General features: G+C 38.4%; 2 protein-coding genes across 8 annotated transcripts in view; one reads left to right on the top strand and one right to left on the bottom strand.

Moving 5' to 3' along the window:
- LOC143273824 (uncharacterized) overlaps positions 1–16623 on the top strand; it is a 29524-nt gene extending 12901 nt beyond the window's left edge. The window contains exons 2-4 of the mRNA XM_076574001.1: positions 5295–5514; positions 7692–7808; positions 7970–16623. Coding sequence (XP_076430116.1) covers positions 5373–5514; positions 7692–7808; positions 7970–8253 — 543 coding nt within the window. The 5' untranslated portion in view covers positions 5295–5372 and the 3' untranslated portion in view covers positions 8254–16623. The remainder of the gene's footprint in view (positions 1–5294; positions 5515–7691; positions 7809–7969) is intronic.
- The window catches only part of Cp (ceruloplasmin), a 68405-nt gene that overhangs the window by 41745 nt on the left and 737 nt on the right, over positions 1–25923 (bottom strand). For 6 of the 7 annotated variants that reach the window (XR_006073077.2, XR_013052019.1, XM_076573996.1 and 3 more), the window contains exons 2-13: positions 19671–19918; positions 17694–17903; positions 16798–16971; positions 14616–14870; positions 13642–13813; positions 10218–10357; positions 9023–9175; positions 6814–7031; positions 4571–4721; positions 2714–2926; positions 1338–1545; positions 328–467 (exon numbers count right to left, since the gene is read on the bottom strand). Coding sequence is in view for 5 of the 7 variants with exons in the window: in XM_076573996.1 (XP_076430111.1) it covers positions 328–467; positions 1338–1545; positions 2714–2926; positions 4571–4721; positions 6814–7031; positions 9023–9175; positions 10218–10357; positions 13642–13813; positions 14616–14870; positions 16798–16971; positions 17694–17903; positions 19671–19918 (2282 nt within the window). In the remaining 2 variants the exon portion in view is untranslated. The remainder of the gene's footprint in view (positions 1–327; positions 468–1337; positions 1546–2713; positions 2927–4570; positions 4722–6813; positions 7032–9022; positions 9176–10217; positions 10358–13641; positions 13814–14615; positions 14871–16797; positions 16972–17693; positions 17904–19670; positions 19919–25923) is intronic. The other variant, XM_076573997.1, reaches the window with a different exon arrangement.

The following is a 25923-nucleotide window of genomic DNA, read 5'->3' on the forward strand; positions in this document are numbered from 1 at the left end:
CACTCTGTAGACTAGGTTAGCCTCAAACTCAGAGATCTGCCTGCCTCAGCCTCCAGACTACTGGAATTAAAGGCTTACACCACCACTGCCTGGCTCATTATAAGTAATTTAATTAGTGTATGGAATAATAAATTATTCCTGACAGAAATAAGTGATATTATCTGTATTCTTCAGCAAGCACAAACTTCTCCTTTTTTATTGGATGATTTAATGAAAGTAACTTTGATACATGAACTAGAAAATTACAATCTATATACATGGATGCATGTGCCACAGGCAGCTCTTGTTGCTAACCAAAGACTGGCAGGATGGGGCTGTTCACCTTACCTAGGATGCCCAAGTGCTCATCTTCAGCTTTTCTCTTCACCTGTTCTCTGAACGTGCTGTCAGTAAATTGCCGATACACAACTTTCTTGTACTTTGAGCCTATGTAAAATTCTTCCTTATCCAAAAATGCATTTGAAATACTAGAAAAGAAAATCGATGCAGGTTACTATTTGTTTTCATGAAAGAAAAGAAATTGTTTTAATTTTTGAGTAAAAATTCTTGTGAATAGTTATGCTCATTTAAAATTATTTTCCATCCTGGTAGGAAAAAATAGACTTTAAAGATATTGAGGTGTCATATAAAGAGAACTGTCTAGTGAGCTGCTTCAGTCCTGGCCCTGACTCTTGTCTAGCTAAGCTGACCTCTCAATCCATGTTGTCTGAAGAAGCCTTAGTTCCTATGCCCCTAAAGAGAGGCATTGATCAAATCACCTATCGCCATCACATTTTTTCACTCTAACATGTTATGAAATCCAGATACAATTATTTAGGAATTAATGCAGTATTTCTAGTCAATAGGAACTGAAGTAGCATATTTTTTTCAAGTCATTTTCTTTTTCTAAAGTTTTCGTTAACTCATGATTCCTTTTAACTACCTTATCCAAATCACAAAAGCAGCCTTTTAGTCCCTTTCTATGTCAGACCACACTCATCACTGAAACCAAACTGTCCAGCTAGCCACTGCCAGCCAGATCGTTAGTTTTCCTGGGCATCTTGGGCCTACCTGTCCCACAGCTCACCCTAGTCCTTCAGATCTTGTGCACATGAGGTCACATGTTGAAATGACATGATAGAGCAGGTGTGCCTGGGAAATTTTTTTAAAAATTGACACCTATAAGTATCAGGTGATGCCCCATGATGCTGAGACATGCTCTTGATGTTCTTGTGGCCATTCTTTACTTGGATTTACTCTTACTGATTTTTTTTTTAATTTTCACAGTGTGTCATAATGGCTTTGAACTACAAAAAACTACAGTTGAACACTTTGGGAATCTGAGACTGGAAAGTTACTTTTGTTCTTGCAAATGATGCAGTTCCTTTTCCCAGTCCCTGCTTGGTGAATAGTCCCATTCCACCTCCACTGCTGCGACATAGTAGGTCCTTTCTCCCAGGTAGACGGTGGACTCTTCAGATTGCTGCTTGCATTGGTTCACAGTATATTTTTGCTTCATGCCACCTGTGTAGTGATCTGTTGTAAGACACTCTACATCAAAAGTCCCTGGAGTAGCAAAATAGAAAACTTGTCAATTTTAACAGAAGTCTCTTTACTGCTCTAAGAACTATCGAGGGGCGTATATATCTCAGAGCATCTGCTATTCCCCCTGCCTGTAACTTAGCAGATGTGTACATAGCTTATGCTCTTATTTCATTCTGTCTCAAGAGAGAATATCTGTCACCTTTTTCTCTAGCTTTGGTTTTATTCATGGGCTTACAGTTACGTGATCTTGAGTGTCACACAGTGAATCAAGTGAGACCAGAAAGTGTTTTTCATGATATGATTAAATTTATTTCCTATTTGTTTTAATTTGATTTACCCATTGAGAACCAGGCCCACATATGTGTCTAAGCATACATGACTACAGTTTTTATATAGAATACCCAGTTACAAACAGTTAGTAAGCCAACTCCACAACAAAGCTGTAGCGACGTGATGAAAGCTTACATGTAGAGCACATGCAGGAGTAATTTCTTCTAGACTGTTTTTTTTAATCACAGTTATCTTTAAAAGGATAAAAAAGTAACCATCTCATAGATTCTGCTGTTTGAAACAAGGAAACACACACGCACACCACAGACTTTTTACTTATAGCCTCTTATTCCACCCATAAATAGGAAGGAGATCCACCTGATGTGTGCTTTAACATTAGTAACCCAGACACCCTCTTAAGGGAAGGTCTATCTTGGAGGCATTGAAAGAGTTCATCACTCGATATGTTTTTCAACAGGATTTTCAACCAAAGCCATATACATAAATTTATTGTCATGGCTAATTTTATGTCAGTTTGACACAGCTAGAGTCATCTGAAAGGAAGGAACCTCAATTGATGAACTGCCTCCATAGGATCCAGCTATAGGGTATTTTCTTAATTAGTGAGGGATGAGAGTGGTCCCAGCCCATTGTGGGTGGTGCCACGCCTGGGCTGGTGATATTAGGTTCTCTTAGAAAACAGGCTGAACAAGCCATGAGGAGCAAACTAGTAAGCAGCACTCCTCCATGCCCTCTGCATCAGCTCTTGTCCTGTTTGAGTTCCTGTGCTGACTTCCTTCAATAATGAACAGTGATACAGAAGTGTAAACCAATTAAACCCTTCCTTTGCTTTAGTCATGGTAGTCCATCACAGCAATCATAACCCTAACTAAGACATTGACCAATAAAAGAAGTGTACCTTCTGTGTCAGGCTGCATGAGAAGGGTCAGACTTGTATGAGGGAAGAGGTTTGCAGTGTCTCGTCTTTCTCCTTTAGACAGATAAGTGTTTCCTGAAAAGTATATTCCATGTACATCAGCTTCATTTCCAGCACTGAACAAATACCACACAATGGAATCTCCTAGACACATGTTGAGGCCAGGCTGATTGCCATACATGAATCCATTCATAGCTGCAAAATTTGGAGAAGGGAGAGAAGAAAAGGGGTTGAAGATAACATATCCTATTAAATGAAATGAAAATTCATTCCTAATGTAACTTCCTAATGTAAAGACACATTTCAAGCCTGCCCATTGTTTATGTGTCGGAAATGTCTTTGCTGTCTCCAGAGCAGCCTCTGGCTACAATGAGCAGGTCAGAGTTTGCAGAGCATGGAGTTCTGTGTCCCTACCACACTGGGGAGTTCGGTGTTTTCAGCTGGACTGAGATCCCAGGCGATTTTTTCTCACTTTTTTCAAATGTCATGTTTGTCAGCAACTATTTCTGTGAATTATAACAGCTTAGCCTGGGTGTCACACACTGGGAATGTATTTGTTGTTTTACATGAAAAATTTCCTGACTCGTCTTGGAAAATGGGGACAATCTTGTATAAGAAAATTTTTCTCACTACCATTTCCAAAAGATGATATTCTTGACATGTCCAAAATGTTAAATGTAGAATTTAAAGTAATATTATAAGGATTGTGGGTAATGTGAGTAGTATCATTCTATCTTCAAACAAACAAACAAATAAACAAGCAAACAAAAACAAAACCCAAATAACAAAAACTATTAATTTGTACTGCAACTTTACAATTTTTACTTTTACCACCTACACTAAATGTTTATGTTCTCTCTGAATGGTGTGGGTCTTTGGAACAATTAGTCCACCATGTCTCAAAACTAAACACATATAAATTAGCTAAAATATAAAAAATATCTGATGCTCCTCAAGTTTTAAATTTTGTCAGTTGATTCGGATGAGCAATCAAGTATGAAATCATGATGGCAGAGTTCATATTGTTAAATCATAATGGAAAAGTTCATATTTTTTAATAATTGAAAAAATAAAGGAGCCTGTTATTACTGTGCTACAAATGAGAACAGCATTTAACTCATTATTCTCAAAATGATCATGTCATCAATTAAAGGATTTGTGAAAAACAAATTCCTAGGACTTATTGCAGTGTTTATAATTTAGTAACTCAAAAGTGGGTCCAAGAATTTGTAGTTCTAACAAGGTCTTGGGCAAAGCCAAGGGACCACAAAGACACATTCAGGGGCCAGCAAGATGACTCAGCTGATAAAGGCACTTGCTGGGAATCCCACCAAAACCCAAATTCTGGGAAGAGAAAAGTGATATGTATGTTGTCCTGTGACCTTCACAGGCACCATGGCATGTGCCCTGCCTCCTTCCCCTCTAAATAAATAAACTTTTTTTTTTTTTTTTTTTTTTTTTTTGGTTTTTCGAGACAGGGTTTCTCTGCGTAGCTTTGCGCCTTTCCTGGAGCTCACTTGGTAGCCCAGGCTGGCCTCGAACTCACAGAGATCCGCCTGGCTCTGCCTCCCGAGTGCTGGGATTAAAGGCGTGTGCCACCACCGCCCGGCTAATAAACATTTTTTTAAAAGGCACCTTCATCACATTGGCATGTCTGCTACATTTGGTTATTTTGAGGTGGGTTTTTTTGTTGTTTATAACCTAAGATTTTGCCTTCAGAACATTATTAAGTTGTTTATTGAAAAGTAATCAAAAAAAGCTGCTCACTTTGGGTTTATTTGGTACTGTTACATATACCACTGATATAGCCTGGGCAGGTGGAAAAGGTGCAGTACTCACAGTGCATCTTATTAGACTCCTGGAAGTCTTCGTCTTTCTTATCCACATGATCAGGTGCAGCTGTGAACATCCTGATATTATCATCCAAGAGTAAACTCTCATTCTCATCAAACACTGTGGGAAATAAGTAGAACTCCTTGTCTACATCCTTCTGCAAATCAAAATAACAATGAAGTGAAGATAAAGTGAGAAAAGCAAAAGATTTCTATACAAATAATACTCTGTGCACAAACCACTTTAAGGAATGTCAACAGAAGTTTCTGTGTCCCTTTAAAATTTGGTTCATGACTATTCCACTTGGCCACCAAAGTTTTCACTGGTATCTGTTGAGGACTTAGGGTTTAGTAAGGTAACCTGAGCCTCTTACATCTAAAATTTCTAATTTCCTTCTTCCTTCATGCTACATTGTCCATACAGATTGAAACCATTAAAACAATTTATTCAGATAGAGATGTGATTTAGATTTGAAATGTGCCCAAAGCTATGTGCCTAAAGGATTAATTCCCAGCTGATGGCATTATTGGGTGGTAATGAAGACTTTAGGTCGGGCCCAGTTGAAAGGACAATGTCACTTGGATTGTGCCATTGAATATGGTAGAATATCTCTCCTCCCTCCTTCCCCCACCTCTTCCCTTCTCCCTCCCTCTTTCCCTTGTCTCATGATATTGGATATCCTGAGAAAAAACAGGTTTTCTCAACCATATGCATGTCTGTTTCTCTACAGCCCCAAATGGAATGGAACTAGCTGACTGACAACCCTCTAAAATCAAGAGCCAAAATAGATCTGCAGTGATAAAAACTAATGTGGGAATATATGTGTGCTGGAATTGGGAAAGAAGCCTTCCATGTTCCTGAAACCAGTAAGAATTATAACCCACACAGATCATCTTTAGTGAGGAAATGGCATGGCAATGAGCTGGAAGAAGGATCCACACAATCTTCAGGTAGATTAAAACAAAAACAAATAAGGAAGTAGAAATATTATTGTTTTGGGGAATGGTCTAGTCATTCAGAAGACAATCAGTCCATGGAATCAAAGCAAATGAGCCATCAAGGAAGAGAATACTGAAGTCCTGCTTGTCTTTCTCTCATGATTCATTCAAGTGAACAATATGTTTATTAAAATAAAAAAGGCCAACTAAGATGCAAACTTGAAGGTTAGATCCTACAGAAAATTGCATCAGTGATGAAGGTTGTCTAGGGTGAATTTCTTGGTGATGTAACTACATTTATGCTACTCATACTTCTGTAAGTAACTCCAGTAAAGCTACTTGATTCCCGGAGCTAGACTTGTGTAGGATTACTTCTTTGGTCCATCAATGGCCTATCTGGGATGAACAGATACTTGTTCTTATTTCCATGGTAAAGTTCATAGTACAGTAGCCTAGACTACCCTCACATGTGGTCCTTGTTTGTTTGTTTGTTTTTTGTTTGTTTGTTTTATTGAGACAGGATTTCTGTGTAGCCTTGGCTATTCTGGAAGTCATTCTGTAGACCAAGCTGGCCTGGAACTCACAGAGATCCACCTGCCTCTGCTTCCCAAATTCTAGGATTAAAGGCACGTGCCATGATACCTGGCTAAATGTGGTCCTTTTCTTTCTCAAATACTGGGACTGCAGGTATGTGTCTCCATGCCAAGCTTAGGAGACCCTATCTTTATAATTCTGTTTGTTTGTTAGTTGGAAACAGGGTCTCATGTAGCTCAGAATTGCCTCATACTCTAAGTATCTGAGGATAGGCTTAAGCTCTTTATTTTCCTGCCTCTACTTCCCAAAGGCTGGGATTACAGGTTTGTAGGATCACATGGCAAGGGTCCCTTAGGTACAACATAAAATATTTTTCAGATTAAAAAACATTATGGGATGATAATGGTGAGTCAGGAGGTTATTTCTTATTGCTAATTTTATCACAGAAGACTATGCATTCCATTTATAATACAATTTCAGATCAACTTGCATTATTTCTACCAGAAAGAAAATGCATAATACATTTTTAGTGCATGATCTTACTGCAAAATCCAGAATAGTTTCATACTTTTGATACTCCTGCCTCATCTTGGTCTAGTGTTGAGATTACAAGTATGTACCACTATGGCCAACCATAATATAAATTTTATAAATCTGAGGAAAATTTAAAATAACACATATGCAAAATCTTCAGTGCCTTAAAGACCAGAATTCTCTTTACAGTGATAATTCAAAACAGATTGGGAGTCATTTTCAGTTTCCCCTGCCTGGGCTTACCTGTCTTCCATTTGTAAGTAAGCTACCTTTCTTGCATATTTTCATTGGCCCAATAAGCCCAGTAAATATATCTTTGGTGGGATCTACAGCAGAATAATACATCCTAGATAAGCACACAGGATCTGCATAAGTGGGTCCCATTTCTTTGGGAACAGTCCATTCATATGTAAAGGTTTCTTTGGGTGCTACATGGGAAGCTGCTTGAGGATGAGGCACACCTACAAGAAAGGTCACAGCAGAGAGGTTACATTTGTGTTTTCTAATGTGACTATTGAGCCACAGAGTAGGTTAAGTTTAGAAATACACTTCTAAGTTACTTGATCCCGATTAGAATAGAATCCCCCTTGTGCTGCCCTGTCAGGGTTGACACACTGGTGTGATAAACTTTTTTTTATATATATATTTTTTATTTTATTTTTTATTTTACAGTACTATTCAGTTCTACATAATAGCCACAGATTCCCTTGTTCTCTCCCTTCCTGCCCACCTCCCCTTCCTCCCAGCCCACCCCCAATTCCCACCTCCTCCAGATCAAGGTCTCCCCTGAGGACTGGGATCAACCTGATAGACTCAGTCCAGGCAGGTCCAGTCCCCTCCTCCCAGATTGAGCCAAGCGTCCCTGCATAAGTCCCAGGTTTCAAACAGCCAACTCATGCAACGAGCCCAGGACCTGGTACCACTGCCTAGATGCCTCCCAAACTGATCAAGCCAATTGACTGTCTCACCTATTCAGAGGGCCTGATCCAGTTGGGGGCCCCTCAGCCTTTGGTTCATAGTTTATGTGTTTCCATTCATTTGGTTATTTGTCCCTGTGCTTTATCCAACCTTGGTTTCAACAATTCTCGCTCATATAAACCCTCCTCTTTCTCACTAATTAGACTCCCAGCGCTCCACCCGGGGCCTAGCCGTGGATGTCTGCATCCAGATTCCTCAGACCTTGGATGGGGTTTATGGCACAACTATTAGGGTGTTTGTCCATCCCATCACCAGAGTAGGTCAGTCCCAGCTGTCTCTCGACCATTACCAGCAGTCTTTTGTGGGGGTATTTTGTGGATTTCTGTGGGCCTCTTTAGCTCTTTGTTTCTTTCTTTTCTCATGTGGTCTTCATTTACCATGGTCGCCCACTCCTTGTTCTCCCTCTCTTTTCTTGATCCAGCTAGGATCTCCCGCTCTCTTTCCCTCGACCCTCGCCCTTCATCGCTCCCACTCATGTCCAGGCTGTTCATGTGGACGGCAGCGGCGGCGGCGGCGGTGGCGGCCACGGGGAGTATCTGCAGCAGCAGCAGCAGCAGCAGCAGCAGCAGCAGCAGCAGCAGCAGCAGCAGCAGCAGCAGCAGCAGCAGGGAACCAGCACGGCAGCCCAGGACACTCAGCCGTCACCGCTCTCTCTGGTGTGATAAACTTAGGAAGCTCCCAACCCTGCCCCAAACCGCTATTTAGGGTTGATACCCCTTTTTGTGCTCAAAGAGCGAATATGTGCATTTTCCCCAGAGAAGGACTAATGTTGAAGGCAAATATCGTCTCCTCTCTCCTACCAGCTAGAACACTGCCTGGCAGTAGGAGGTAATCAGTCCATTTTCTGTTGACCAAACTGATCAGAAGGTAATTGCAGAATTGAAAGGAACTTAGCCTGTGATACCTTGCAAATTATCTAGATTTTTCACTTGAAACTAAAGCCAGAAAATTTCAATAAGCTGCCTATAGTCAAATTGTAATTAGTGGCAAAATCAGGAGATTTCATTGGTAATCCTCAACAAAAAATATTAGAATATATCCACATTATTGAATATTTTATATCACTAAAATCATATTAGTAAGTGCTTATAATGTTAAGAGTGCAAACATCACAAAACTATAATGCCAGTATATTTATTATACTATGAACTCAACCATAATTTTAAAGTATGGTATATATACACAGATAAAAGCAGGAGGATTACATATTCATATGTGTGTGTGTTTGTCTATGGAATTATAGATTACTAATATTTTTGGTTATGGTTTTCTGTACTTTTCAAATATCAAAAAAATGAGCCTCTAAGCTAAACATTTCAGGAACTTAAAAAAGAGACCCATCCAATAGTATTTCAGAAATGTAAAATTGATACAGCCCAACTAAATATTTATTGAATTGTCAGTAGTTATCCAATTAAGGCAAAGCAAGATTCTATTGACATTCAGCTTTCTCAGGACTGAATTTTCTACTCACCTCCCTTCAGGGAGTGGGCAGGTGGAGCATAATATGTTCCCTCATTTTCAACAGTGAATCTCACCCCCGTTGGCTGAATGCTGAGAGGATATGGTCCTTTGTTATGAAAGGTGACTTTAATGATGTCTCCTACTTCTGCCCAAATGACAGGACCTAGGAACAAAAAGAGCATTTGTTAACTTTTTTTGTTGTTGTTGTGTGACATACAGAATGTACAAAAACAGTTACTGGCTTTAGCTGTGTCCCCTGACAAGCATCCCAGGATCAAACTACATATGTGTAGCAAGTTGGAAAGCTTGGTATTTAAAAAGTCCATTATTGCTACAATGTGGCAAATTTGGAGAAATTCAAGAATTCTTTTTACTACAACTGGAGGGAAATTAATTTGTTTATTATCTTTCTTCAAGTCAGTAAATTTTGTACATCACAAAAAAATTAATCCAGAGTGTCTACACATCTACAAAAAAAACATCTGGAGCATCTATACATTCTTTAACCTAGTCTGGGCTGTGTGACTTTCGTCCTCAGCATTGTTTTGGGTATGAGTTTTTTAGAATGTAAAACTTTAAAATTAGTATTGTGGCCAATTATAGAGTAAAGATATAGCTATATAGTATACAAATGTTTTATGTAATATCCATGATGACATTTATTGAGGGCATCTTATCCCTACTTCTAAGTGTTTATTTATGTCTAATATCTTATCTAACCCTTACTAAAGTTTGATGTATTTATAATCATTTTCATCTCCACTTTATAGAAAAAAGCAGGCCCAGAAAATTAAGTCACTTTCAAAAGTCACCCAGCTTATAGATAAAGAGGAAGACTGTCTCATGAGTCTAGACTGTGTTTTTTATGAGAGAACTCAGAGCTCACTGGGAGCAGCCTCTAGAATAGATACAGCCTGGGTCATCAGTAAGCCCACATTTGGTTTTTGAGAAAGTACACTTTTGGATAAGTCAGTTATTTAAACTGTCACACAGTTTCCTTTATCTCTTCACGATGTAGTGAAGATTTATGGCTGATAATTTGTTTTTGGGAAAGTAGCCAGCTGCTATGTGTCAAGTGGCACCTGATTTTCTGTCTGCCTGGCTTCTAACTAGAATTCATGCTGCAGGTCCTGACACTTTTCTTCCTGAGGTTAGGAGAATCAAGAAGAAAACGTTCCAACCATGAGTACTCTGGTTGGACTCACCAAGGATTCCAAGATGTTCCTCATCAGGGCCTCTCTGTTTTCGTTTCATGAAGGAGTCATCTGTGTACTCACGATAAACCATTTTTTTATAAGAGCCACCAATTCTCATAGCACCTTGTTCAAAAAATACCCTTGAATCACTGCCAGAAAGAAAAAAGGGGTTAATTCTGGTTTGGAGGTAGAACAAGGTGGCTATTTACATAGGATCTTAATTGAAGAAAAAGAGTCTGTCTAGTGCTTAGTGCTACATTACACCCTTGATTTACAGTCCACACTAATTTTACTGAAGAGGCACACAGACCTAGGCCACTCTTGAGGTTTGATGAAGGAATACAAAATCATTTTAAAGTGAAGTGAAGACAAATTTCAGCATAGCTATGTCACCCCTGTTCTACAGTAGACTCTTTCTACCCCATTGTACAGCAACTGTCCTTTGTTGGGTATGAGCATCAGCTTAGTGCTTGCCTTTACTTGCTAGAAGTCACATGATAATGTAGTGGAGTTGCTAGTTTTCTCCCATTTACAAAGAAATTCAGTTTCAGAAAGTGATATGATTTTCACAAAGTTGCCCTATTTATCTTTTCTTTTTTTGATAAATGGGTTAGCACCAGAGTTTTGCCAGGATCCTTGTACTATGTTGGTGAGACAGTGACAAGAAAGCAGAACTCCTCATCCAGATGGATCACACATCTATCAGAGGAGACCAAGCTCCGATTACACAAGCTGATTGCATACAGTCCAAGAAGTATGTTGTGGTACATTTCTCCTAAGAAAAGCAGCTTGGGTCTCTCGACAGAAGCTGTTAGAAATGATGTTCTAAATGTGATGTGTGAATAGTGGGGAGAATGGGCCAGAAGACTGCAAACAAGCAACAACCTGTGGGGGGTACAAAGGAACAAGTGTAAGTATGTCATGAGTATGTCATGCTCCACAGCAAGGCTCCTTAAGCCTTCCCACTCTAAGCTACCTTTTGCCTGAGACATTTTTACAAGACCCTGGGTACAGAGATACATAAAATAGGTTTACAAATCGAATATTGCAAATAAGAAACCATAAATTTACTTTAAGACAATTTTTGATGTATATAATTTTGCCATTTATTTAAAATGACAGCAAATTTGCATACTTATGACATGCATGTGCTTGTTTATCCTTACAAAAAGAATGAAGTATTGGCTGAACATAGCATCTTCAACATTTTTCAGAGCAGATTAATATTTTGGTTTTATAATTGTTAGTGTGGAAAGTATATAGTACAACATGGTACAAATATGTTTAAGGTCATTTCAGGAATTGTTGGACATTCTGCTTTAATCCCAAGCAAGAACTCATTTAACGTGTGTGTGTGTGTGTGTGTGTGTGTGTGTGTGTGTGTGTGTAAGTCAAGTCAGCAACTCAAGTAGCAACTTGTTTTGTTTTGTTTATTTTTTGAGGTGAGGTTTCTCGGGAACACCCTTTGTAGATGAGACTGTCCTCAAACTCAAACTCACAGAGGTCTGCCTGCCTCTGCCTCCCGAGTACTGGGAATAAATGCTGTGCCACCACCACCTAGCTCAAACAACAATTTTTAAAATCAAACATTGTAACAAATACAGTCCAAAGATATGCCAGTTTGTCCTTGATTGCTGGGTGACAGAAAAACAGTTAGCTTTTGTTTGCTGTAAGTAAGCCATGATGTTTGTATAAGAATAGAGAATTCTGTACATACAATAACAGCACTGTAATTCATAACATACTGTATGTAGCCTTGAATCTGAGCTAAGGTGTTTCAGGCAGGTAAGATGACTGTGTGGCATAGTAGCATGTACAATGCAAGTGTGCATGTTGTGCATTCAGGCCCAAGGCTGCAGAGAAATCATGTAGTAGAATACAGGAAAACACTGCCCAGAACACCTCATATTCACAATATACTAGATTTTAAATTAATTTTTGGTTGTTGTGCATTCAAAACCTTTTACTGTTGACAAAATGTTTGTGATCCTCACACTCATTTGTACAGTCCCATATGGAATAGCAGTCCACATTTGAAGAGCTGCGTCTGGAGATCACAGTAAAAGCAGAGAATTTAGGGCAGAAGAGTAAGGAATAAGGCCTGGAGAGGTAGAATTGGGCAAGAGGACTTGGTTAAGGTTTGGGTACTCCATTCCATGGCAATAATGAAGGATTTAAGACTTCAGGATGAGTGTTTTAGGAGGATCCCTTCAATAGCTGCTTAGAGAAAAGTTAGGAAATAAAATACTATAGTAGGAAGGCCAGATAGAAACAGCTTTTATAATTTCAGTGAAAGATAATGAGGAGTTTAGTAGTATTAGCAAAGAAGATGAAGAGAAGAAAGCAGCTTTCAGAGAACGGTACCTGATGAGGAGAGTAGGAGGAGTTGGTGAAGGAGAGGGAGATAGGACAGTTCTCAGATTCTGGGTCAGATGGTGAAGCTGTTCATTGAGTGAAGAGGAAACTGTTTTGCACAGGAGACAGTGAATTCAGGTTGAACATGCCTCATCCAGTGAATTCAGGTTGAACATGCCTCATCCAAGTGGAGGTGTTGTTAAGAAAACAAAAATACAAATCTGAAATTTGTAAGTCTCTTGTAGGCTGGAGATACAGTTTGGAGAGTTGTCATGTGAATGTTAGTATAGCTTGGGACTTAAGTCTGTGCTTTAGGAGTCACAAACCTGGGCATAGCCAGGCCCAACTCTCCAACACCGAGTAACACAGAGTAAATTTCTTAAACATTCTAAAAGGGGATTTTTTTAAAAGATGAGTCGCAGACATAGATTCTGTGAAAGTGTTGTCACATGTGTAGATGTGGATTAGTGGAATAATTTTTTAGACGTTAAAAAATTAACACACACACACACACACACACACACGTGTGTGTGTGTGTGTCCGTCTGTCCACAAATGCCGTGGTGTGTATGTAAAGGTCAGAGAACAACTTTCAAGAATCAGTTGTCTCTTTCCATCTTTATGAGTCCTCAGGATGGAACTCAGTTTATCAGGCTTGGCAGCAAGCTTTGTTCCCCACTGAGTCATTGCCATGGTGGCCTGTGACTTTTAAAATATCACCTTCTGTGCTTTGTGGAAAGTTGCAGACAGGAAAGGAAGGCCAAGAAAGGAAGAATGCATCAGCTTATGAAAGTCACCCACACACATACAAAGAGTAACCTGTGTGCATCAGAGGACATATTCAGAAGGTGAAAGACTGACTACATAATAGCAGAAAAAGCTCTGTTGAGTATCTGGTGAAGGACTAATATTCAGGCTATATAAAGCACTCCTAAAGAAACTACCAACAGAAACAAATTCCCCAAGTCAAAACTGGGCAAAGGACATGGATAGGCATTTCCCTGAAGAAAATATATATATGGCCGGTAAGCCCCGCATGGACATTAATATCATTACTCATAAAGGAAATGGGCAGCTACCTTTCCAGGGCTGTTAAATTGTCTCCAGTGAAGACATCTGTCCCAGAAGGAGCATAATCCCAGATGATCTCTTCAGCAGCAATGTAATAGTGTCTCACATGTCTCTCTTGGGTATCAGCCTCTGGTGAAGGCTTGTTACAGTTTCGAACTTGGAAAAAGGCCTGCAAACCGGCTGAAACATCACAGAAAAGGCTCTGATGAGCAGTGACAATTGCTGATGAGATGACAGATGGAAATTGAATCCAATGACAGAGATAATACAATAAAACATGGTAAACAGCTGTGAACAGACTACTGATGAAAAATTCAAGTTTTTAAACAGACATGTATCTTTTAATGTATTCATGACAGAAAAGAGACATTGAGCATATGAGTTTTCAAAGTAAGATACCAGGCTTTGTGGGATTACTCTTGATAATCCAGTGAGATCTGAAAAAATACTAATTTCTAAAATATAGCAATGACTTCTGCCATGAAAATACAGTATCACTTGTAGTTTCTCAATGTAAAAATGGAGGACTATAAAAACAGATTTATACATAATGCTGGAAAGTAGCTTGTTTTTTTGACTTGTGTCAAGTATAACCAACTTTTTTATTTATCTGTGATGTATTTGTTCTTTGTCTTAACTTGCAAATGTCATTTTTGTCTCTGTAACACAAGATATAAGAAAGTTTTAGTTCTTAAAACCTATTTGTAAAGTTTATCTCCCAAGGAAATTAGACTTTGAAAAACTTACCTCCTGAACAGTAATTTCCCTAAAGACTATTATTTTAAAACAGCCAACCTCCTCAAAGCAAAAGGCTAGCTCGATTAGTTTTCATGGATATGGAGATAGAACTAAAGTAATAATTCAATATTCAGATTACTTATTTGGCTGTTTGGTTCTGCTTCTCTTCAAACATCTCCTACTAGAGTAACTAATACACAGCTGTTTTTACAACTGACAGATGACTAAAGGTGAAGATGCTTACCTTTCAAGTGGTTTAGGTTCTGGCAACTGAGCATCCAGACTCCAGGATTCTGGGCCACCATAAAAGCATCAAATAAGGTGGCAGGGAACAGGTTGATTGTATCAGTACGGTAGTTCTTGCTGGTCAGTGCTTGACCATGAAAGAAAGCTGCATGCACATCAATTTCGTTACCCATACCAAAAAGATACCATTTCACTCTGTCTTCTGCACACATGGAGAGTCCTGGAAGGCTTCCAAATGTGTATCCATTCAAAGCTGCAAGACAGAGTTATTGCCTTATAGACATTGGTGCTTGGAATAGTGAAAATTACCTCTACAGAAACAGAATCAATTTGGTATAGAAAATATATGCCACACTTGCATTTACCCAACCCCTTATTTATGCCAGACATTGCTAATCAACCACAAACTCTTCCATTCTGGCTAAGGCTCATTGCTAATACAATACTGAAGATGAATAAAGTAAAACTTATTTGGTTTCTGATGTTTATAAACTATTTACATTGTGTGTATATAAATATAAATGTATCCATATACATATATAGAGAGTACTCAGCTAAAGATAAAATATTGAAGGTTATTTAATAATCAATTATTAACTGAGCTTGTAGGCAAAAGGCATATGATTTAAATTTATTCTTTTTGCTTAGGACTTTTTGGACTTACATGAATTTCTTTTGTAATAATAGTATCAAGTAGAAATGTTTCTAAGATTGAAAGACACACTTCAAAGAGATTTGAAGAAAAAAGAAATTCAGGAATGGGCAGCAGGGACCAAAGCCAGGAAGATCTGAAAGTTCAAAAGCAGTCAGGCCCAAGAACCTTGGAAGAAACTGAGGGTCATTGTTCAAATTGTGCCATCCTAGGAAATTCATGGGTAGAAACATTAATGTTAAGGACCATTAATATAGGAGATGTGACAGTATTACCAAACTGTGTCCATCCAGACTAGAAATTTGAGATATTTTTCAAATGTCTGTTTTTGTTAGCAGGATAACAGAGAGAAGGTAAAATGTGTAGAAAGGAGATACTCATGTTAGATGAAAACAAAACAAAACCTTTCAGATAGAATTCTGGAAATAATTTCAATTTCTAATTTAGAAGTGCAGTTATTATTTTCTTGGTTTTCAAGTGAAGATCATTTTAAAGAAGCTAAATGAAAAACAAATCTATACTTTTTGATCTAATTAATGTTAAGGTACTTAATTTACCATGTAAATTCTGAGGGATAGATAACTTAATTTCATTATTTTTGTCCCTGGAAATTAAGGGAAAGCTTGGGTTCTCAAGAAGGCATTTTGGCATTTCTAGGAGACACAAAGTAAACTAAAATATTTAATTAATACATAATGGGGGACCTGATGAGGACAATGTAGTATATAAAAGGGATAATTTTTGGAATTAGTAGTCTGAGTTATTTTATTAAACATAGGTGGGTGATTTATAGTGTAAATCTAATTTTAAACATGTACTTCAATATTCCTAATAGGCTCCTTCAAATAACTTCTAGAATGAACTTGGAGGATAAATAAAGATGTATGTATAACATGTGTGCATTAAATTTCAACTGATGATTTTTCTTATAAATTAAGGAACATGTTTGGTGTTTCTGCCTTTTACCTTGCCTAGTATTTAAACAGTGTGCTGGCTAGTTTTGTGTCAACTTGGTGCAAGCTAGAGTTATCTGAGATGAGGGATCCTCAGTTAAGATATTGCCTCCATAAGCTAGGGCCATAGGCAATCCTATAGGTCATTTTCTTAGTTTGCAATTAATGTGGGAAGGCTCAGCCCATTGTGGTTGATACCTCCTCTGAGCTGGTGGTCCCAAGTACTGTAAGAAAGCTGGCTGAGGAAGCCATGAGGAGCAAATCAGTAAGCAGCACCCTCCATGGCATCTGCATCAGCTCCTGCCTCCTTGTTCCTTTCCTGTTTGAGATCCTGCCCTGACTTTCTTCAGTGGTGGACTATTATGTGAAAGTGTAAGCAAAATAAACCCTGTCTTCTCAAATCTTGCCTTTAGTCCTGGTGTTTTATCACAGCATTAGTAACTCTAACTAGAACAGACAAATATCAAATTGCGTGTCCATTGCTTTTGTTATTACGGCCTCAGGTTAGGATTATTCATGTGAGAGAATAATCTTATAATTATTAAAACAAAAATGATATATCTTTTTAATCTTACAGTACATCCTGTTGCTCTCCTGAAAATCTTCATTGTCTTTGTCAACTTTCTTTGGTTCAGAGCAGAAGGTGTTGATGTTATCTTCTAGATACCAGCTGAGATTTTCATCCACCACAGAGAACATTACTACAAATTCTTGGTCAATATTTTTTTCTTTTTCCTTATCTAGAGAACCTGAAGTAGAAATTTATGATTTAGTAGATCTGAATTTTTATTATGTGATTCAACATCTTTTTAGGTGATTAGAATATTTTTTAAATTTAGTGTTCATCTTCTTAGTAAACCACAGATCTGGACCAGCTACTCCACTTTGTTCATGTCCTGTGCACTGCATATGCATATGTATCCATATATCTACTGACAAAACAATTAAATGTTTTTTGGTAACTGAAAAAGTTATAATTCAAGTGTTTCCATATCATCTAGTACACACCACAAAAAGGCTTTGCAGGTAACTATTGGTCCAATTAACATTACATTTCAATCTTTTGAGTTATGCTGTCTTCATAAGGTGAGGAATAAATGTACTATCATACCTACTAACATAATACAGGTAACTATAGCCATTGCTAGGGAGTGCCACTGAGGGAGTCACACATAGTAAAGTCATGTATCTTCATATAACACCATTGTTGGAAGTTGCACCCAGCAAACCTATCCCACAGAGACTGATTTCAAGCATCTTAGCTTCATTGGCATTTTCCTCTAAAGGTGTGTTCCATTTTTTCACGCCATCAAGGCCTTTCCTGTACCTTACTTCCTTCTTTTTACTCTTACCATTTTTATCTATTCAACTGAATTACAGAATAACTTATAGTTTAAAAAACTAATTGAAAAAAAAGAAAACAAACTGCTTTGTACCTGTCTCCCATATTGTGAGCAATGAGAAAATATACCTTTTTTACAGAGTATTAAAGGTCCTATGAGTCCTGATGCAATATCTTTGGGCGCATCAACATGGGAATGGTAAATCCTGGTCACACAATTGCTGTCTCCTTCACCAGGACTTTGCTCACTGGCATGCAGCACATACAAATATTGCTCTCCAGGAAACACTTTATCATCTGCTTTTTGAAAATCAGTGGTGTTGTCAGGATAGATAGCCCCTGGAAAACAGCATGTAATAGAGTTAGAAAGTGAGTACATATGAATATAGTTGAAGGAATAATCAGTCCTCATCATCTCAACATGTGCCCTCTGGACATTCATTTGAACACACAGAAAAACAAACACAAAGCTAATGTCTAGGGAGTCCATAAGCCTCACAGAAATGATTATTATTAGTTTGGTAATTGATTGAGTATAGATATTTCAGGATGGTTGTAATTATTTTAATGTAAGGGAAAGCTTTCACCTGGGGGTCATGGTTTAAAGAATAAGCAAAATAACCACCCTCTCAAATAATTTAAAACTTCTTATATAATATCTGATTTGTGTGTGTATGTGTAGTAATTACAGAACTAAAAAATATCTACATTTAATTTAAAAAATTTTCAAACATGCACAAGTTGAAATGAACTTCTATCTTCCTCTAAGTGTTAGTAGATTTCCAGAGTACCTATTAATGCAGCATTAACAATGGTAAACTGAAAGCTATTTTTTTCATAATCCCACTCAATTTTGTCTTCAGACATATGAAATTATTTTAAAGCAAAGCCTGGGCATATTTAATTTATAAATATCTGAGCATGTATCTTTAAAAAATAAGAACTTTTCCTTTTAACAAAATCACAAGCCTACTGTTGTCTCTTGAAAGTTAATATTAACCGTATTATACCATGGTGATGTAAAAAAAGAAAAAGCATGATAGCTAATTGTTATATTATTAGTAGAACTTGGCTAAGAAAAAGAGAAAAGAGATGGTGTAACGTGGAACTCTGTCCTCTGATCATGACATGGCCATTATAGTTTTGCAATCAGAGCAGCTGTGGTTACCCATAGGAGACTCTCACAAAATTGGGTCGAGAGAGTGAAGGCTTATGAGGTGCCTCAGGAAGAATGCTCCATGGTAGCCCTGCCTTCCTCTAGGATATACATGATACTCTTCTTTAGTATCACTGCCTGTGTGTTGCCATGCTCCTGCAAGTAAACCCAATTCAACTCACTGGTTCATCATTCAAGGCTTATGTAGCATCATTTCTTTAGTGCCTTATCTGTGGTAGATACTCAGAAGTCCATGTCTCTTCAGTAAAGACACACAACATAAAAAATTTACTTTCTAAAAAATTACCTCCTTTAAATTTATTTTACATTTATTCATTTACCATGTGTATGTGTTTGCATGTTTGTATGCAAGTACATGTTGTGGTGCATGTGTGGAGGTAAGTTGACAACTTAGGGGAATCATTGTTCTCCTTTCACCATGTGAGTTTCAGGGACTGAACACAAGTCCTCAAGATGTGTGGCTGGTGTATGAGATTATTCAGGCCACCTTAGCTGGGCTGGAGTTTATGAGAAGTCAGGATGGAAGGTGATAGCAGCTACAATATGATCACTGGAAGATTTCCAGAGATAAGAGAGCCTCCACTCTGAATCCTTCTCTTCCCTCTGGCTTCATGCCTCTTCTAAGCTGTCAGGCACATTATCCACTTCTCATATTCTTCCTCTATTAGATAAGGAATTAAGTACTCATGGTCCAGCTGTGGCTCTCACTATCAGCACCTAGTCCATTTAGGGATGTATGGCATTCCCACTACAGGAAGTCACATAACTTGAAGAAACAAAGCACTTATTGTGATGAGTTCAAATTCCATTATAAAATAGATAGGTGTTAAAGGATGTGGTTACAGGTTCTATCTAAAGGCATCAATTTAGAAGTTAAAAGGCTTTCCTACTGAAGATGAAATTGCAACCACAATATACACTGAACTTACCCTCATGCTCCTTGTAGTAAGTTACCCCATGTGAATGAAAAGTATAGGGCCTAGAGGCAAAGTTCTTTAAGTGAACATATACTTTATCTCCCACTTCTGCTTTGATGATAGGGCCTAAAAACCCTAGCCACACTGGTTTGTCTATAGTCATCCTAAAGGTGCCATCTGTATACTGAACATAAAGGGCCTTCTTGTATGTTCTTCCAATATGATCTGGGCCATTTTGAAGATAGAGATTAGACTGTTCCCTGCAAAGAAAAAGACACTTTCATCAGAGCCATCATTTCTGGAAATATCATTAGAATTTAGAAGAATCAATAATCACATCAACATTTAGTATTTGCCTATTGTATAAACAGCTTCAAGGATGAAGGGGAGAGCTGTCAATTGGCTGTTATTTTAATATATGGGGTGTTTTGTATCAGACACATGGTAGAGAACCACCTGTGAGGACCTCCCAACACCATGGTGCCAAAAATGAAACAAAATAAAAATGAATGGAACTAAATTACCCCCCCCCCCGTGCATGTGCACAGGTGTGTGTGTGTGTGTGTGTGTGTGTGTGTGTGTGTGAGAGAGAGAGAGAGAGAGAGAGAGAGAGAGAGAGAGAGAGAGAGAGAGAGAGAGAGAGAGAGAGAACAGTTACCTGTGGATTTGGAGGCCATATTAGGACCTTCCTCTATCACTTTCCACTTTAGTTTCTGGGACAAATTCTATCCCTGAAGTGGAGCTCCCCATTTCAGTTGGCCAGTGAGCTTCCCGATGCCCACTTCCAGAGGCTGTCTGTCTTCAGTGATGTGATTCGTTTTACCCAGCTCTGCCCCGCTTTTCCTGATGCTGGGCATCAGAAGGCTAGTACAGCAAGTATACAATACCCATTGAACTTTCCCCCACCACCCCAGTCTAGAACTGATATATATATATATATATAAATAACTAGGAAGAACTAGAAATAGAACTAGGAAGGGAGAAAAAAGTGGGGGGAGTACATTTGATAGTTACACCTAAATTGGTTCTTACATACTGAATTTATATTAGTTTTCAGTGGGATCTGTTTATGAACAGTGCCATGCAGTCATTTAGAAGGCTAAATCATGGTTTTGGTAAGGTCCTCCATAACCAAGGCCTTGCATTTGTACTGTGTACGGGTGCTCTTATAGCCCATCAGTTTTCAACACTTTATTGTGTTCCACGTAACCACCACAGAACAGGTTAACCTGACTGGAAAGTAAACTTTGCCATGTTTCCTGGGCTGAGAGCTCCTCAGCAAAGGCTCAGAGACATTTTTCTTTTCATGTTTTAAGTCAAAAACTGGGGTTAGTTAGGAGCTCTGGAGTTGCTACAGAAGTTGAAGATGTGATTTTCAAAAGTCTAGGGCTCTAACCTCATGTTTTCTAAATGTTAACCTGCATAATTATCTACTAATGCACTACATGATGTGCAAATAAACTCCTGGCTTCAGTTTGATGATTCTGACTGGGGGCAGAGGGGAGTGCAGCACAGGCACTGCCAGTTTTTAACCAGCAGGCAGCCACTTTGGGCTTGTGGGAATCTGTAAAGTTGAAGGTAAAATGCAGAGGCAGTGGGGTATTGATATTATGAGACAGAAATATGGAAAATTCTGTTTTCAGCTGATACCATGGTGGTGCCAGATCTCTGCATTTGGTAGCTGTATAGATGAAACTTGGGTACTGTGATCAGAGAGCACCACCACTTGGCAGTGATCCTGGGGCTGGATTTGGGCAGAGGGAGCAAGAAATAGGTAGTAAAAGAGCCACATTTCTCTGGATTGACTAAGGACTTCTAGGGTGACAGTCTCATAGACAACCATATACTGACAACCGATTGTATAAACACCAGGACTCAAAGGAAGCAGAATTGTACACTGAAAATGATGGAGATGGTATTTCTTGCTCCTTTAAACCCATTCTGGTGTGATGGTCACACTGGAAGTAAGAAAAATAAAGCAGCTAAAAAACACTAATTGTGGAACAGCAAAATCCTACTGAAAATACTTGCCATGGGGTGTCCTGCCTGTGTTACCTTATAATTGTTATGTGCTTCCCTTTGTGTTAAAGCAAATCAGAAGAAAATGGAGATGGCTTGGAGACTTCAAGAAATCCATGAATGAAGATCAGAGCACTGGGGTGACCTCTGCCATAAACTCACAGAATTAGTGTAGACAGGAGGAATCTTAATAAATATGTGCTCAAACAGCAGCTAGGCTGTATAGCACTGAAAACCCCTGAGGTCAAAGGTATGCAATTGACTGTGTTAAGAGGGCCCTCCAGGGAACGGGAACAAGGTCAGTCAGAGCCAGCTGTCTGGCTTTCCTACCCAGCCAAAAGAACTCTGAGCTACTCTCAAACATATGTCTAAACCCCAGAATAAATTTTCTTCGGGATTTGACACTATTTCTAGGAGTCTAGCCTGATAATATTTAGCAGAGATCCTAATCTACCATGCCCTTTGATATACATCTTGTGGAGAACCAGGTTTTAGGGCAGCCCTGTAGTCACTAAGGCTTTATTGAAACACTGTGACACTGTGTGCATCTGATTTCTGTAAGGTGACTCTACAGCACCCAGAAATCCATGCCATCCCATATACTGTAATAGATGTCCATTTGTCAAAATGTTTCTACTGTTCTGGTGTTTTATTACTTATCTCTTAAAATAAGATGTGCTCTGTCTTAGTTTTGTGACTTATTTTTTCTGAACAAAGTTTATGAGGGGATGGAGTATTTATGAAAATGACCTTTAAAATAAAAGTTGATCTGAAGCTAAAATATACTAAAAGATTTTACATATATATGTATATATGAATGTATATATCTCAAACTGGTTCTACCATTTGACCTGGTCATTGTGACAAATTTCCCTTACCAAATTGAGAAATATCTAACTTTGGGAGGTCTGTTTGCTTATGACACTGTCCTGCAAAGGAACATCGGGGCCACTCATGGCTTGGGGACAAAGGGTCAGTCATCTACTGGAAGCTTGCTGGAACTTTGCCAGTCACATATTCAGCCACAGGAATCTATTATACTTGGTCTTTGAACCAAATTATCCACATTTATTTTCAGTCCTTCCTTTTGGCAACTGTAATTCTTTCTACTCAGTACAGAAAATGGGTGTTCTTCCCAGCAGTCACAATTCCTATTTTAGGCCCCATTTTTATTTTTATTTTATTTTTTTCCATTTTTATTTTTAAAGAAAAGAAAAAGCCTATTCCTATCATTTCTGGTAAATTCAGAATCAGAACTGAGTTTTTAGTGGTAGATAATTTGTCATTAATGCTACTATAATTATTTAATAATACTGTTCCACTGGTAAGTTCAGAATTCTCTGAAGTGGTTTTGGTCTATTCTTAGCTTGGGTACTAAAGTTTCTAGATTACAGAAGAATTTTGACTTCACTTGTTGAGGCACTTCTTTAGATTTTCATTACTGCATAACAAATCATCACATAGCAGCATGAAGTAATACCTGCTTATAACTCTCAGTTGGATGAGTCATAAGCCAGACACCTCATGACTGTGTTTCCTGCCCTGGGCACCACAGCACTGAAATCAAGTGGATGCACTCCCCTGAAGACTTGTGGAAAAATCCACTTCATGAATCAGTCAGATTGTAGGCACAATTCAGTGTCTTTAGTCTGTAGGATTCAAATTACTGTTTGCTTGTGGCTGATGTCTGGGGCCCTCTCTCAGGTCTTTAAGGCTGCCCATATGTTTATCAAGTAATCTTTCCAACTTCCAATCAGCAACACTACACAGAATTTCCCTTAAGCTGCAGAGGCAGCTTCCAATGTTCTCTCCAGCCATGGGAGGACTCTTTGTTCCTCCAACCCCACACCAGCTAGTCTTCTCCAACCCCACCCAGGCTAGCTATGTTGGTGACTAAAACACTGTTTTTGTACATGATGTCTCATCCTACCCACAGATTCTAGAGACTAGGACAGGAAATCTTTTGCAGGACATTTCAGAAATATTGCCTTTAACATACAGAAATCACAGAAAAATGGTCTAGTTACAGGCAGCTCACGCCCCCCTCGCCCCCTCCCACACACCAGGGGTATATAGCACAAGTCTTAGTGAATTATAAATCAAAAATAGCTAAGTTTTGCAAGTATAGCAGGAATACAATGCTAATCAACCTTCTTAGTCAGGAGAAATGGTAATGGTTATAGCAAAGTGTGGAAAGCATGAAATGTTAAGGTTAAGTACATCCAGAGAGGCTGTCCTGTATGAGGTATTGTCCCTTACAAACCACTGTATGTTATTTTTATTTAGCAGCCTCAGAGAGTGGGACATTATAAGTGGATTTACCCAATAATGTTAGCCAAATGTTGTACCTCTTTGGAAAATTTAAAAAGAAAAATTTGAGGCAGAGTCTCACATACCTCAGGTTAGACTCAAACTCACTGAATGAGCTTGATGACGTGACTACTCCTAGGTAGTGGTGAGAAGAGTCTTAGTGTAGATATGAGGGAGAGTACAGTCAGAGGCATCTGAAAGAGTCCAGACTGAACCTGGCCATGGGGGAGGGAAGGCGACAGAGGAAGAGAGCTAAGAGGGCAAAGAGTCCAAGAGTGAGCCAAGAGAACCAACAGACATAGCTGAAAGGGCAGGCTTTTATATGAAATAGAAGTTAGGGGAAGGGAAGTGAAGTCTCTGGGCTGGAGAAGTTTAGGGTAGGAGGCAGAGATGAGAAGAACAGAGAGAAACCATGGTACTGAGAGAGCCTGTAAGCCAGCTGTGTGCTTTGGTATGCTAATAGGCAGCAGAGTTAGCCATTTGTCCTGGGTTTTTGTGATTTTTTTTAGGACCTAACACTCACCATGTAGTCCTTTAATATTTTTAAATTATTTTTTTGAGGGAGTGTTACAATAATTAATTGGGAAGCCATTCAGTTAAGCCAGGCCTAGCAATGTGGGTGCCTATATAAGCCAACCAAAAAAATAATTTAATGTAAAAGGAGTATCCAAGCTCTTAACATTACAATATGACATTGCCATCTACAAATGTGTTGGACCACTTTCATAGCTGTTCTATGAAGGTGTATGTGGCCTGTAGAGTGCAAGTTGAACATACCCAACAGTAAATCATGGACTTAACCAATCAAAAACTGCTAAGTAATATCTATTAGAAATTTTCCACTTTAATCAAATGTATTCTCTTAACATTGCTTCTGAAAACATAAAAGTCTTTGGTAAACAGTGAACTGCTTAGGTGTGAAGTACCTCAATCCATGATTGACAGAATGGTCAGGTAAACTTGTTATAATGTAAACGTGTGTTTTTTGTTTGTTTGCTTATTTTGTTCTTGTTTTTTGAGACAGGGTCTCTCTTTGTAGAACAATGGTAAATAGAAAGCTGAATGATTATAAACAGGGACATGGGTTAATGGACTATTGAGTAGAACAGTATTTTTCTTTGTTTAATTAATTAATTTGTGTGTGTGTGTGTGTGTGTGTGTGTGTGTGTGTGTGTGTGTGTGTGTTTTGCTGATAAATGGACCCATGACTTTGAACCCATACTTGCTAGGTAAGTACTCTACCACTGAGTTATACTCACAGTCCAGTTCTTTTGTGTGTTTGACCCCTTTCCTTGGAAATAAACACTAGATAATTTACATTGTACTTAATCAGGAAAACAATGAACCACACAAAACTAGGCTGCTAGTGAAACTGGAAAAATCTGTCCGACTCTTGAGAATACTATCTCAAAACCAGGTTTAAAAAGACGTAAGTTCTATTTATTGTCTTTTTAGCCAGTTATTGACTTAGAACTTTTTCTTACTAAACATTACTAGGTTAATAAAATAACAATTTGATATTATCATTAGCAATGCATTTTTTCTTACCATGAAAAATTCAACCATACATAAAATTAAATAATAATCTTAATTGCTGCTGTTCATTTGAGCTCTCTTGCCATTCTAATGGCAAAAAAATATATATTTGTTTGAATCCCAAGTTTCCATTTGGTGGTAAATGTTTAGATAATATTAAAAGTGGTGGTGTTAAACTTCAAAGAGACTCTACTATTCTTCTGTATAGAGAAAAGTGCTTGATATAAAGTAACTGAAACATGAAGAATTTTAAGCTACATGGCATTTTATCAGGACCTCACAATAAGAAAATAACATTTCTTGCACATGTTATGTGTGGAGCTGTGCTAAGTGCTTTGCAGACACTTTAAAAATAAGTAAAGATAAGGACTGTGAGAAACTGTGAGAGAGATTAGTATCA

Source organism: Peromyscus maniculatus, chromosome 6 (genome assembly GCF_049852395.1).
Source record: "Peromyscus maniculatus bairdii isolate BWxNUB_F1_BW_parent chromosome 6, HU_Pman_BW_mat_3.1, whole genome shotgun sequence".
NCBI lineage: Eukaryota > Metazoa > Chordata > Mammalia > Rodentia > Cricetidae > Peromyscus > Peromyscus maniculatus.